At 32.6% G+C, this 16,513-nt stretch overlaps 1 protein-coding gene across 4 annotated transcripts in view; it reads right to left on the bottom strand.

The window, feature by feature from the left end:
* LOC118195146 (dynamin-like) overlaps positions 1-16,513 on the bottom strand; it is a 120,567-nt gene that overhangs the window by 73,075 nt on the left and 30,979 nt on the right. For all 4 annotated transcript variants that reach the window (XM_085806694.1, XM_085806695.1, XM_085806693.1 and 1 more), the window contains exons 5-6: positions 6,176-6,274; positions 5,968-6,076 (exon numbers count right to left, since the gene is read on the bottom strand). In XM_085806694.1, coding sequence (XP_085662820.1) covers positions 5,968-6,076; positions 6,176-6,274 — 208 coding nt within the window. The remainder of the gene's footprint in view (positions 1-5,967; positions 6,077-6,175; positions 6,275-16,513) is intronic.

Genomic DNA, 16,513 nt, shown 5'->3' with positions numbered 1-16,513 from the left:
ATTTTTAAAATATAGAGAGGAAATACTCAAATTAAAACTAAGCATTAAGGAATTTTGCTAATTTATATTTACATATTTTTTGTCTTTCTTACACACACATATATATATATATATACTTAATAAATACAAAGTGAAAAGCAGTTCAAAACCTAATTCAATTATATGCTGATAGTCGCAACAGCTGGTGGTAATACTGTAAAATAAACAAGTAAAACATTTAAATCCATCCCATATTAAACCAGAACATGCCATTAAAATGCCAAATTCCAGATACGTGAAAAGTCCAGAGAGTTGAGCATATAAAAAAATGGCATTCACATTAGAAAAGACAAAGCAATAGGGAAAATATAGCTCTAAAATATGAAAACAATCCTCTTATTTACTATCAACTTGAATATCAAAAGCCTCCATTTAAAATTTAAAAAAGAAATGCATTTCAGGCGTAAAAGCCAACATATTTTGTCGGCCTTAAACATGAAATTAAAACATCCGATATACTTATGAAATTCTGCTGAACATGAAAGTTGGCAGAGATGTCGCCAATCATTATGGCAGAAATTCAAGCATATTGTTATGTTATTTCTTTACTTCTGACACCAATTGCTACGTTATTTTCTTCATTCGTGTTCGTAGTTTTGGAGTGAATAATGACAATACTACTTGATGAAATGTCAAAACACACTTTATTGGCCGGTATTAATCAGGACAGCTCCAAAGTCACGTTTTACAGTCGTCGAAGATCTACTACAGAAGCTGTTCGCACATTTTTTAGACGATTTTGGTAAGCAGTAATAAAAAATCGTTTGCTGCAAAAGAAGTAATTGCAATTGTACTATGTTTTTAAAAGTCAAAATTATCGTCTGCAGCTTGAAAGTTTTGTTTTTATTCAAAATGGCGAATTTAACAAAGCAGTGGTTCGAAGGCTACATTTACGCTCTTTCCGAAGAGAAATATGCATACTCCGTAATCCAAAAACGATGTGAGAGTCATGGTTTTGTGATATCTAAAACGCCAATAGGTAATATCATCAACAAGAAAGGGAAAAAAAAGTCAAATTGGAGCCTCAAGTGGGACAAAAATTCCAAACAAGTATCCAAGGAAAAAACGGACATCTTCAACTATTGCAAAGGTACGTTGTTTAATGTTAAAAGAAAATCTCCCTAGTCAAAGGACAATTTCAAAATCATTAAAATGCTCGGTGTCCACTGTAAACAAAATGATACATGTTGATTTAAATCTTAAGAAAGCGAAAAAACGCAATTTGCATCGTCTTCTTCCAAAGCATATCACTCAACACAGGACACGCTGCAGAATTCTATATGAGAAACACTTATCCAAAGAAAAATGGAAAACAATTGTCACAATAGATGAAGCATGGGTGTATTTAAATAATTGTAAAAAAAAAAAAAAAAAAAAGAGAGAGAGAGCCATTTATTATCATAAAAGGGGAGAAAAAATTTAAGTACATGGTTCAAAGAATCGAAAGAAAGTTTTTCTAAGGGATTCATGATTGTTGCTGGTTTTTCTTATAATGGCAAGTTAAAAATAAAGAGAGTGCAAAAAAATGTCAAGATTAACTCCAAGTACTATCAGGAACATATTTTATCACCAATTTTTCTGAATGAAATACCATTGCTTTACCCACAGTGCCATCAATCTGTGAGACTCCATCAGACAAAGCTAGCAATCACACATCAAAATCCACTGTAAATTTCCTAAAAGAAATGGCACAAAAAACTGGTATCAAGGCCATACCCTTCACTGATATCCCTACTAAATCTCCCGATGTGTCACCTATGGATTTTGTGGTTTTGGACTTTTAAAAACTGCATCATCCAAACGTTGTCCCAAAACCCTAACAGGACTCTGGAAAGCTGTTCGGGAGGAATGGGTTAGAATACCTCTTCTGCCACTTCAAAAGGCATTATTATCCTGGAAATTGTGGTGTCGAAAGACAGTTCAGAATAAGGGATGTCAAATAGAACATTTAAAACACAAGAATTTTATATAATATAGTTTTGTGAATACAATATACATCATCTAAAAAATGTGTGAACAGCCTCTGTATAAACACGCTGACACAGCCTCCAGGTTATCAGGCTATAATGGTGGAGACAGCTTCCTGCAAAGCACCAGAGTACAGCTCCTGACTCTTCTTGGTCGTTCTCGGAACTCCACGTACTCTCAAGACTCTCCCCGCCACAACTCGCGATGCACTCGATGACACATGAGCACAGCTCCCGACTCTTCGGTTCAGTCGTTCCCAGACTTAACACACTCTCCCGACGATGCACTAACCGCGATACACCGAAAGACTCCTTCGGTGCACTCAACGACTTGCTCGGCACTCGTTGCCCTGCTGTCAACTCGATCGACTCCGCATGGCTTGCTAGACAAGGCACACTCTCTTATCAGCTCACTAGGTGAGGCACTTTTACTCGTCCTCTCGACGAGGCACACTCTCGATACTAACTAACTGCGAACCAGCAGGGTTTATATAGCTTTCGGCTTTTCTGGGCTAAACCAGTAAGAATTCGTTTCAGAAGGTTCTCCATCCGTCCATGACATATCGCCAATTTTGTCACCAAATGGACGATTTCTTGCCAAATGTGGCAACCCTAAAACTGCTTTGCGGGGAAGCCATCTTACCACGCCTGTACATTTCGTAACAATATCATTCTTTTTTTAGTTACATAATAAAGAATTGCAAATTGAGGATATAGCATATGAAAAAACTTTTATAATTTTTCACATTACATTGCTATGGTTTATATGTTTCCAAAGTCATATATCACAGCCTCTTTTGATGCCCAGATCCTGAAACTTCCTCCTCTTCACACAGTTTCAAATATCGATTATTTTTCCAAAATACACGAAAAATATATCCTTCTTTACAAAAATTAAACTGTCTTATCAAGAGTTAACTGAATTTACATTCAATCAAAACAAACTTATTATGACTGAGTTGTGATGTCATTCTTACCCATTACTGGCACTAAATTGCACTGTTTAGTAACAATGTATACAGGATAGTCATAAAAAACTTCCCCAACATATGACCCCATAAATGGCCTATCAGCTTAACCAACTGAAATAAAATTTCAGATATTGTTGTTTGAAGGTATAGGCTCAAGAGTGTGATGATTTAAAACAGCAGAGCTCTCAAGATCTTGGTTACAGTGAAAAAGTTCAAAATTTTTGAAAGGTAACACCTACTTTTTTCCTGTGCATACTGATCAGTATATTGAAAAACTATAAATGATGTAGAAACAATACACGTATGATGAAAATTACTGACATAAAATATTTGCAAAAAAGATAATTATAAAGAACCAACAACAAAACAGAGAGCTGGTGCATTGATGCTCTTTGCATAATTCACAGGAATAGACAGTAGAAGCAAAAGTCCAGAACACCATGTATAAAGCATTGCTTGCGGAAAACCTTCAATAAGCAGTGTGGGTAGACTGTTTCTTAACCAGGTGCTCGAACATGCTAACAATATGACAATTACAGAGAAACAACCAGATGACTTCATAAAGTTGTTTTACTGAATGATTCTCCATTCCGGTAATAACTTTGACAAATCAATGCAAGAGCAAAATCATAAGCTAAAACGAGTTCTCAACGTTCTGTAAGAACTGCACATGTTTTGATAAACTTGAAGAAACTGGATGGATACTGCAGGTCTAATTCATACTGCAAGAACTTGCAGTTTGGATGTAATGAAAACTACGGTAAGCTTCTGTGCTCTGTTCTGCAGCTGTGTCCTTATCGATTTCACTGGAGACCAACATCATGTCAGCTTTATGAATCTTTTCCTCATGTATGATGAAGACAGCATGTAGCCGCTGAAGATATCTTGGATGGATGAGGCACATTTATTCTTAACTGCGAATGCAAACTCCAAGAATTGAGTTCACTAGGCTGATGAAAATCATCACAATATGGTACCAGGGCATTTACATAAAGTTACAGTGACTATGTGATGTGGCATTGCAAATACATTTATTCTCAGTCAGTATTTCTTCGAAGAGATCACTTTCACAGGTATGAAAAATTCTCCATCACAAGTGTTCAGTATACAACAATATTGCAGAATTATGCAATTCCAGAACTGCAACAGTGAAATGTTGTTAATGGCATTGTATGGCTGTGAGATGATGCTCCCCCCCTTACATCACTACATGCATTCCGCAACTGCTGGAGCTGGACTTTGAAGGCACAATCATCTTCCGTTCTTTACAGTTTCATGACCACCATGATCTCACGAATTCACTTCAATAGTCTTCTGGTCTCCAAGGTTATCTGAAATCTACAGTATACACATCAAATCCACAAGATTTGTCAGAATTAAAAGGTACCATAAAATGTGAAGTTAAAGAGATTGCTCTTGTGATGTTACATTCATCATTGTTGTCAATAATCTTCCCACATGCAATGTGTTACTGTTTATGAAGATAGGCACGTTGAAAACTTGTAATTCTCATAAAAATTCTTCCAATCTCTTTTCTTGTGCTTTTAGTGGTGCTTTACTATGATACTTTTTGCAAATGTTTTACTATGCTAATTTTTGTCTTTTGTGTATCGTTCTAGCAACATTTATGGTTTTTCAGCAGGAAAAATGTAGGTCTTACCATCCAAAAATTTTGCATCTGTCACTGCAAACCATGAGAGCTTTATTATTTTAAATCATCACAATCTTGAATGCATACCTTAAAATAACAATATTGGAAATTTCGTTTTGACTGGCTAAGCAGATAAGCTGCTAGGGGCTAATATATCAGGAAACGTTTCTTTTCTTGACTATTCAATATATTTTAATAGTATTGTGAATTATATGGTGTTACAAAACTCATTTACTAAATTTTTCTGGGGAATTTTTTTCCTTAAATTCTAAAATATTCCAGTTAGTTGAATGTCAGACAGTTGGACTTGTACTGTATATTTGGTAAATAGCTGTAATAGATTGGATATGGTTTATTGCATAGATATAATAATTACATATTGTAATAACTAGGGAGAGCTGGTAGCATCATAAATGGATGTCTAGAGAAGGAAAAACTTGCAGACGTGGCCAAATTCAACAGTTTCTATTTTATTTATGGATTATATACTATTTTCACCTATGGGCATTAAAACAACCTGTTCTAATTTTTTTTTTTTTTTTTATATTGGTAATGATAAACTCTTAAAATATATATTTTGAAGGCAGTAGCAAGTTAGCTGGTGTGAAACAGAAGCCAACTGTGGCACATTCAGAAGAGAGCATGAGAAAGCATTAATAGTTTCAGTTCTGAATAGAAATCTTGACCTGTGATTGAATAAGAAGTGCCTGAACTGCAGGTTTATACAAGAATGCATGTTGTGAAATAATTTTGAAATAATGCACATTAGCATGGTCACCATTTATCCTGAATGTATGCAGAGAAACTGCGTAGCACCTCAGGACTTAAAATTTCTCCATCAATTTATAATTTCATTTGAATCAAATTCACCCATTTTTATCTGCAATCAGAGGGTTAATAGTTGTGGGTACCTACATCATAGCATTAATTTTTCTGTTGTGTAACCTCTACTTAATTTTTTAATGGTAGTTTAGATTATAAAGTATCAATCAAAAATGTTACATTAAAAAATTTTTTTTGTTTCTCTGTAAATGGATAATGTTTATTAAGCAAGTTGCTAATATTTAACGTCTTTCATTAAAATATGAAAAAAAATTCATACACTCGAGATTAATAACAAACACGAAAAATTGCAAACTTTATTCTTTATCAAAAATTACCTACTTTTAATTTTTTCCCTTGTGTGTGTTGGAGGGGAAAATAGTTTTTTTACCATAGAGGTCTAGATGCCCTCTACATTTTAACAAAAAACTTACATATTTAATTACTAAATTAACAACAACAACAACAACAACAACAACAAAACAAAAAAAAAAAAAAAAAGAGGGGGGGGGAGTACCTGTAAGCAGGATGGCTAAGAAAGAAACGCCTCTCTGCTGCTATTGCAGCTTTAATGTCTTTACGTCCCTCAATGTCCTTCTGGCTGCGATTGACAACACCAATGTAACCTAAAGTCAAAGAAAAGATCCTAAGGTGTATTTTACACATCTGTAAAATTAACTACAATTATTTTTGAGTAACAAAAAACAAACATATTTTTAGCATACCTCTACGCAGAGGCAGAAGTTTGTTTTCAAGTATATCCCTAGCATCTGTGCCTTCATCCATCAAGTCTAATTTTGTGATAACGCCAATAGTACGAAGTCCTGTAACAGAAAAAATCTGCAATGAAACTAAACCAGTAAGCTACAAATTAATGCTAATAATATTTGACATCATGCTCTTGGAATTTCAAGCAAAATACATGTATATTTATGCATATGCATGCAAGTAAAAAATAAGTGGTATGCCTTTGTAGGTAATCTTTGATAGCAAAGATTTTTTCCAGGAAGATTTTTTTTTTTTTTTTTTAAATTTCAGATAATCAATGAATGATAAATTTTTAAATGAATTCACATGAATTATTTATACTAAATAAAATTCGATAAATACAATCACTAATGTTTGGCAAAACTTTTTGCCTTGTTACACAGGAAAAACTTTCTAGTGTTAAAATTTGGAGCACAGTCTGCGAATTTTTTACTCAATGAATGAGTTTGTTGGTTACTCATGAAATGGTATCTCAATTTGAAATTTTGAATCAGATAAATCCAAATTTTGGCCAATTTCCTTGTAGGCACCCACAAAGCTGCAGAGACTAAACTACATAAATGATGAACATAAAATTTTGCACATATGTAGATAACTGGTTACCACACACCACATATTTCTATACTGTTCTTTGGGGGGGGGGTAGCACTAGATAAAAGTGCAAAAGAATACATACCCTGTTAAATATGCTTAATTTCTATCGAATGTCCAAAACACTCCCAAAAAAGTATGCATATGAAGACTGGATGAAGTATAATTTTGCATACACTAAACTGATTTATGTGATATCCTACATATGACACAGATGCAATTTTTTTAATTGTCGTGAAGGAATACATTTCAGAATCATTTTGTTCATTTTATATAATACAACTCTTCTAGCGGACACAAAGACACAGAACAATTGCTTCCCTTTATTAAGATCCACAGTTCATGCAAATTTGAAAATAAGACTTAACATTTTGCTGCAATTTCTGATTTTTAAAGATCTTAGAAATAATTTATTTTAAAAAATTATTTTGCCTGTGATTTATTTGGATTAAAAATAAGATTTTCCCCACTTTTCACGCAAAATTTCTCGATTTCATGAATACTTATGTGTGTGCGGGTGGGGGGGGGAGACAACCACTTATTTCATATCATTTAAAGAATTTTTCCAAGAATTCAGCAGATTTAAGAATCATTTTTAAATTACATATCAGGTCTGTTTACATACAGGTTAGCTTATTTTCACTTTAACTAAGGGGGAAATAATCTTACACATACAATAATTACACAAGTGAACAACTACAGCTCCTGGGTATTAGAATAACTAAATTTTTTTTAAAGCTCAAATTACACCTATTATTTATTTAATTCACATTTAAACTCAAAACATTTTAGTACAATTATTTTTGCAAGAGATACATCATATAAAGTCACATTAAACATTGGCAGAAATGTTTTAAGAAACATCAAAAATTTAATTACAAAATGCAGTCAAAAATCCAAACCATCCCATAAATAACATTATTTTTTACACATGGCAGGTTCAAATGCAGTTCATTCAGATAAATTCTATCTTGTAGGCACTAACTGCATTGCTTTTATAATCCCTCATGGAAATGTCAGTCACAGAAAAGCACATCAGATATGCCTTGCTTTACATATTTTAAAAAGGCAATAGTACAGCAGATGATGTAAAAAATATGGAGAAAATAAAGGTATCTGGAAAGTTTACAAGTGCCAATGACAGTTAAGAAAATTTCAACAACATGACCTTAACTTGAAAGATGCCAGTTACTGAGGCAACTAATCTTCCCTCTCTTTACTGCTCAGACAAAAATCAACTAGCAGTTCAAAGTCTGCAAAATTTCAGTACAGAAAAGAATACCGTTCTCAGCGATAGAAAAGGACACAGTTCCCACGAGGCACTTGAAATGGACATTCAAAACTTTTTCAATAAGTTCACTGATTTCTTTAAAAATGGGAGAAAAGACACTATTAAAGCCTTGGAAGAGTGTTATTTCAGATGGGGAAATATACAGTTATGATATACAGTTGAGTAAATTAATAATATCTTATTAATTATATATATATATCTTCAAAACCTACTTCAAAAAATGACTGTTTTTAGAATGACCTGATATGATCTTACCCTCTCACATAGAATGGGAATATAATGGGAATATGAATATTATCAAAAGATAAAATCAAATTTCAGAGAACTATCATTCATGTACAGATATTGATTTATTGATTTTGTGCAATGTCATTATAACATTATAATGAAACAAGCAGGAAGCTTACGCTGACACTGAGACACAAATAAAGCAAATTATAAAATGATATTTGCAAACGTTCTTCAATTAAAAACTAGCAAATAATCCTGATTTGATATGAAATAAAAGAAGGAGATGTGTAAAACTTTCCAAAGTATTTATGGATAGAAATGTTTAGAGGGGGGGGGGAAGAAATTTTTTAATTCCAAAATTAGAAAATTTTTCCCTTCACACAATGTAATAGTCTCAAAGTTTTATAACATTTTGCATATGAAATTCCCTCTCTTCGAATTTAACAATGAGATTCGCACACAATTTTTGTATTCCATTTCATACGTATGCATACTTTTGTCCAGTCTCGTCTTAATTAATTTTATAACTAATCCTATGTGATTTATTAAATTTTAATCCAACTGACATATAATGCAAAGCAGTTACAACAACCACGCTTTTAGCATCAATACATTTATTCATCATTTTTTGAGATGCTAAGGAATATAAAAAAGTAGACAATTTTAAATATACTGAACTTCAGTTATTTTCCCCATATACTTTAAAAATTTAACATACTAGTAGAAACAGTAGAATTCCACTAATCCATGAGTGCCTGTAATCTACATTTTGTTTTGAATATAACTGCAAAAAATTTCAATTTTCAGAAAGTTCAACATGACATATTGTTTAGGTGACCAGAGTCGTCTGCCTGTCTGTGAATTATTATTTCGCAATGCTCAGATTGTATGCACAACTCGCATTTTGTTTTTGCATTCTTGCAAACGCTAATTGTAACTTTCACGCTTTACTTTTTGCTGTGTTGTGTTCTAAAGTTGAAATCGCTAAAATAAAAGTTGTACTACAGTCGACTCGCATTGATGTATTCTTATATTTATTAATTTAAATTTAAGATACCGCTATGCTACATTAATTTGGTCATCATACGACGGAGATTTGAGAAAAAGATGCGCTTGTGAAAAAGAATTCTACGTCTTTATGATGTTGTTGATAATACACTTTTGGTTTAGAATTCTCAAGAGTTACATAATGGATACAGTGTTCGAGGTGAGTGAAAACGTTAATGCATTTTAATTGCATTTGACATTTCTTTATTGCTACTTTATTGTAATTAAAGTATTAGTAAAATCAAGAATTTAGAATATTTTAAAAATATTAGATACAGAAAAAATCCCGAAAGACAGTTTTGAAAACACAGTTAACGAAATTCATCGAGAAAATAGATTATGATAACTTAGATAATGCTGACGCTAAACAAATCTTAGAAAAATGTACAACCTTTAAGGGAACAGTCAATTTTAGAGAAAATTGAGGAAGTTCACTTAAAAATTATTTGTAAGTTAAAGATCGACAAGGTCGTACATGCAAATGGAGACAAACCTGTCGTACCTGAATCAATCTCTAAAAATTTTAAGTTACCAAAATTATCTTTACCCACATTTAACAGAAATTTAACAGAATGGATAACATTTAAAGATTTATTTAACACTAGTGTTCGCAACAACCCAAATCTTTCTGGAGCTAAAAAATTACAGTCCTTAAAGAGTTCTTTGAAAAATTATGCTTATCACATTATTCAGTCAATTCCCATAGCTGATCAAAATTTCAGTATTGCTTGGAATTTACTAGAAGAGAGATTTTCTAATAAAAGAGAACATATATTTGCTTTTATTAAAAGAATTTTTAACTTTTCACAAATACAAATGAAATCTGCATCCTTGTTACTAAATTTAGTAGATAATGTAAATGAAATAACTCGCTCATTGGAAATATCAGATCAAAGGATAGATCATTTTAGTGATACTTTGTTGATGTATATTATTTTGCAAAAACTTGATATTTCAAGAAAGTTGTGGTGGGAGCGTCAATTAAAAAAGACGAAAGACCAAAGTTAAATGACTTGATAGAACTTTTGAAGAATTACGCTAGAACATTACAGAACAGTAAATCGTTAATTAGTAAAACATATAAATCAGATAAATCAGTGTATATAGAGTTGCTTTTCTGATTACTAATTCTACTTGCTTATTTTGTAAAGAAGATAATTTTTTACACAAATTTTCTAAACTTAGCAGTGCAAAAACGAATAGAGTTTGTTAAAACTAATAAACTTTGTTTTAATTGCTTGTCTAATGTTCATAAAGTTAAAATGTGTAAGAGTGCAAATACTAGTAAACATTGTTTTAAGCATCGTCATAGCATTTTGCATTTAGAAAATAATTTCAAACCAAAAATTGCATCTAGATTCCCTTTACCGAAAGCACAAGTGTTCGTTCCGAAATCGCAAATTAAAACAGAAAACAACCTGAGTGAGGTTTCTCCAACTATTTGTGCAAACAGCTATGAAAATCACCATTTTGTACATCATGCTAATGGTAAACGTAGTCATGTACTTTAGTGTACTAATTAAGGTTCAAAACTCAAAATATGAATTCATAAATTGTAGATGTTTACTAGATTCAGGTAGTGACAAATCATTCATTCGTCAGGAAACAGCTATCAATTTAGGATTGAGCATAAAGGATTTGAAGATATTAGTGTCTTGCTTAGGTACTTTCAATACACCTACTACGGAAGAAGTTGACTTGTTGTTTACACCTCATTTTAATACTACTTACAGAATTTCAACATCCGCTTATATAACACACAAAATTACAGGAAACATTCCAAGTGTAACATTACCTTTGAATTTATATGAAAGCTTTCTAAATTTAACTTTAGCAGGTCCTACATTTCACGAATCAGGAAAAATTGATATTTTGCTGGGAGTTAATGCATTCCTTACTTTAATCAATGGAGAGGTAATTAAAAGGAGCAAAAATCTTCCATTTTGTTCTAAGTTAGGATGGATAATTGCTGGAACTACACATTCTGAATTCCCAAACCGTAAGCAGGTTTCAGTCAATACGCTAAACGTAAACACGGAGGAATTAGTTAAATCATTTTGGGATTTAGAACAAATTCCCACATCAAAACCTCTAACTAAAGAGGAAAGATTGTGTGAAAACCATTTCCTGGAAGAAAATGGTCCTTACTCAGTAAAATTGCCATTCAAGCCTAAAAGAAATGAGTTAGGTAATTCCAGACCATCAGCCTTTCGCAACTTTTTTAGTCTGGAACGAAAGCTAATAAAATCTCCTGAAGTATATCAACAATATAAAGACTTCATGTCCGAATATTTATCACTTGGACACATGGAAGAATTATCCGATGATAATTTAGATAAAGTAAATTTTCATTATTATATACCTCATCATCACATGCTAAAAGAATCGAGTTTTACCACAAAACTACACGTTGTTTTCAATGCTAGTGCCAAAACTACATCACGGACATCGCTTAATGACACGCTAATGAATGGTCCCAAGGTACAAGATGACTTATTTACTATTCTTTTGAGGTTTAGATGCTATCCCATAGCCATCACTAGCGGCTTATTGAAAATGTACCAACAAGTTCAAATTCATGATAAGATCGTGATTACCAAAAAATATTGTGGAGAGATGATCCATCGAAGCCAATTAAAACTTACAGGTTGTGCACAGTTACGCATGGCACTACTTCAGCCTCATACCTGGCTACTCACGTACTCAAACAACTAACAATTGACGAAGGAGCTAAATTCCCAAAGGCAGCTGAGATAATATTACATAATTGTTATATTGATGATGTCCTATTTAGTTCAGACACAGTAGAGAATGCACTAAATTTCACAACTGAGTGAACTTTTACAAAAAGTTGGCCTTCAATTGCATAAATGGTATACAAACGATCGCTCAATTTTAAAAACTGCATTGAATGCTCAGAATTCTAATTATTCATATACGGTAGTTGATACTAAATCAATAAAATTATTGGGTTTGGAGTAGTAGACAATGCAAGACGAGTTTACTTGTCACTTTGAAAATCTTGAGAACAGAGAGCATTCTACTAAAAGAATGATTTAGTCTTCTATTTCGAAAATTTTTTATCTACTTGGTTAGTTAGCACCTTTCATAATTGTAGCAAAAATCTTGCTTCAAGATATATGGAAATTACAAATCTTGTGGGATGATACCTTACCAGATGAAATCAATCAAAGATGGAAAATCTATTGTGAAGATATCGCAAATCTTGAATGCATTCGCATTCCTAGGAGAGTATTATTGCACAAAGCTACAAATGTAGAACTTCATTGTTTCTGTGACGTATCAGAGAAAGCTTACACCGCAGTGATTTATTTAAAGTCTTCAAATAATTCTTCAGTTTCAGTGCAGCTATTAACATCAACGACTCGTGTAGCTCCCCTGAAAAGTAATCTCTATTCCTCGTTTAGAACTCTGCTCTGCAGTTCTATTAGTGCATTTGGTTCAAGCTGTGCAGAACTCTTTACAAATTCATGTTGACGATATTTATGCATGGAGTGATTCAATGATAGTTTTGTCATGAATACAATCAAAATCCGCACACTGGCAAAACTTCGTAGCCAACCGCATTTCAGAAATTCAATCAGTCTTGCTATCATCGCATTGGAATTGCATAAAAGGGAAGGAGAATCCAACTGATTGCGCATCAAGAGGTCTTTTGCCTTCAGAACTTTCTACTCATGACTTGTGGTGGGCAGGTCCCTCAGTGGCACATAATTCAAATAATATTCCATTTTCTATCAAGTTACCATTTTCAGAAGTCTTTAAAAGAACAAAGGGAAAATGTTTCTTGCTCAACTGAACAGTCGTTTCGCAAATTCCAGTTCTTAATGAAGTTTCATCATTCTTGAAAGTTAAAAGAATCATCGCATGTGTTTTCGATTTGCAAATAATTCAGCTAAATCTACCGCAACAAGGATTAAGAGTTACCTTAAAACCGAAGAATTGCAATACGCTAGAAATGCAATTGTTAGAGTAGTTCAAAGGGATGAGTTTTTTAATTAATGTAATCTTCTGAAGAAGAACCAACCGTTAAACTCTAATAGTAAGATCCTTTCTTTGAACGCTTTTATCAATAAGAATGGACTTATATGCAGAGGAGGAAGATTAAGACAAGCCAACATCTCGCAGGACAGGAAATATCATATTTTGTTACCCAAGAAACATCACATAACCCAGATTATAGTGAATCATTTTCATGAATCCATCCCATATTCATGCTGGCCTCCTGCTATTGCTATCAGTGATTAGAAGAGAATATTGGATAATCCACACTAGGTCAGTTGTAAGACAACAGATTTTAAAATGTGTGAAATGTCATCGTGTACGAGCTAAGACATCTAACCAGATAATGTCGTTCTGTCAAAGGTTTTCTCCAAGGTTGGAATTGACTACGGTGGGCCATTTTAAGTGAAGCCCAGGCAAGGTCGAGGAGTAAAACCAATGAAATGCTACATTTGTGTATTCGTGTGTTTTACTACAAGAGCTATACATATTGAATTAGGTAATTTAACATCACAATTATTTATTGCCACTTTTAAGCGCCTTGTATCTCAAAGAGAAAACCAATGGAAGTTTTTCCTAGCTCAGATAATATTGTGCATATCGTGAAGCTCAAAACTGCTAATGGAGTTTTCAAAAGGCCAATTCACAAACTTAGTGTTTTACCTATCAGTGATTAAGTTTTTTGCCCCCTAAAGTTATAACGTTGTACTTTGCTTTAAATATAAATAAGTTCCTGAATTGTATCAAGGCTTCTGTGCATCTGTTTTGAGAACAATTTAGTTCCATTTCATAATTTCATATTATGTTTTCTTGTGAATATTTTACTGACACTTTTTTGCATAATTTAATATTGTTACAATAATTTTATTTTGTAAAGAGTATTTAGATTTGAAATGATGTTTCAATGCCGGGCGGAATGTTTCGGCGACCAGAGTCATCTGCCTGTCTGTGAGATATTATTTCGCAATGCTCAAATCATATGCACAGCTCGCATTTTGTTTTTGCATTCTTGCAAACGCTAATTGTAACTTTCATGCTTTACTTTTTGCTGTGTTGTGTTGTCAAGTTGAAATCGCTAAAATAAAAGTTTTACTACAGTCCACTTGCATAGATGTATTCTTATGTTTATTAATTTAAATTTAAGATGACGCTACGCTACATATATTAAACAGCAATGCTTTCTTAAATATATCTGAAGATAAGCTTAATTTACTATAATTATAAAATATTTTTATTGAAGAAGTAAAGAATTATTTTAGTATCAAAACTATTTAGTATTTTCAGCACAAAGGTTCATCTTTTCTTGTAATGTGAACTCCAGCAAATTTTTTGCCATAGATAAAATCCTTGCTTTGAATTTCATATTTTGCTGTCTTCTAGTATTAATTCTGAGCAGTTAAATAACTTAAAAATTATGTGGCATGTATCAAGAAATTATTTATGCACAATTTTTAAGAAAGACAATGCATTCACAAACATAATCATTTGGTTACATTCAGTGCAACAAGCAAGCAACACCAGTAGCCAATAGACATTAAAGACTATTCTGGATTAAAAATCGAAAAAGAAAAGCGGCTACAGAACAGAAAATTTTTCTTAAAAAATAAATCTAACATTAGAACTCTAATATTCTTTGGAACATTAATCTAACTACACATGCATGGAACATAATGACAAAATTAACATAGGAATTCAATTAAGGGAAATTGTTACTGCTGCAGAGGTTTGTAAACATGCTTTTTTTTTTTTTTTTTTTTGCATTTAAAAAGTCAAAAATTATTTTAAAAATAATTTTGCTTGTGGATATAATATTCTTTAAATGTAAAATTCTTTAATGCATGTTTAAGAAAAGAGTATTTTACTTGTTCAGAAAAATTTCCCCACTTTATCCCTCCACTAAGATTTTTCTTTGCACTGACATGATTCTTTGAAAGAAAATAAGAGTTTTTATAATGTTAATTAAATTATTCTGAAAATGAATAAAATTCGTTATTTATATTCAAACAATCAAAATTCAATGTAAAAATTAGAAAGAAAAAAAAAAAAAAATACAAACAAAACTCAAGACATGACATATAATCTACAAAATTCATCAATCTGTATAACCCTAGGTCCCAAGATCTGCAGATATCAGAATTAAACTGTAATCACGGAATTGGAAAACTTGACAAACAATACAAGTTCACGTAAAATATACTTGACAAATATATATATATATATAATACAGTCAAAAGTCGTTAATCCGGTCTCATCGGGACTTCGGCGATTCCAGATTACAGATCATCAGTTTAAATCTGGTAAGATGGTATGCAGAAATTATAAAATTAAAAATATGAAACCATAATTTATGAAATAAAGAACAATTATGATCTAAAGGGTATCAAAATTTAAAAAAAAAAAAAAAAAAAAGAAGCCTAATATTTATTTGTTTACTTTATTAAACATTTCTTTCAATGTAAGTTGTTTAAGTTGCTTCATTTTATGTGCTAATACTTTCTCTTTAATTCTATAACATATAATTCTTCTTCAGTTACAAAGTTCCGCTGTTCAAGTCCTATAATTGCTGTGTCGAGAATACCGACTAATTTGTCAATTGAAAGTTTTTCATTTTCAATAACCTCTGTGTCACTTTCTTCACTATCCGAAGCGAATCATAATGACGAGGAATTTGATTTAAATCATATCAAAAACCTAGTAAATCGAATTGAAATACTACATTTAGTAAGGAATTATAAGCCAAATAAAATAAAAACATCTGCCCTGAAGATAAGGATAGTGCTGACAGATCAGCTTCCAATTCATTGCGCACCGCATCGTATGGGCTAAGCCTGTTTGTCCAGCCAGCTGACGAATCGTTTGGCGGCGATCACTCTCCATTAGTGCGGCAACAGCTTGCACGTCTGCATCGCTGACACTCGGACGACCTGGCCGCAGCATGTCTGCCGCGTTTTGGCATCCTTCATTGAATGCTTTCACCCATCTTGCTACGGTTCTGTAAGGCAATGAAGATTGCTCGCAAGCCTCTTGAAGCCCTTGATGACACTGTCATGCTGTACGACCTCTGGCACATTCAATTTTTATCCAACATCGTTGTTCTTGTTTTGAAAACATC

Source organism: Stegodyphus dumicola, chromosome 12 (genome assembly GCF_044657685.1).
Source record: "Stegodyphus dumicola isolate Sdum_Otavi_A_Nest chromosome 12, ASM4465768v1".
Taxonomy (NCBI): Eukaryota; Metazoa; Arthropoda; class Arachnida; order Araneae; family Eresidae; genus Stegodyphus; species Stegodyphus dumicola.
This window is presented reverse-complemented; position numbering and strand designations above follow the sequence as displayed.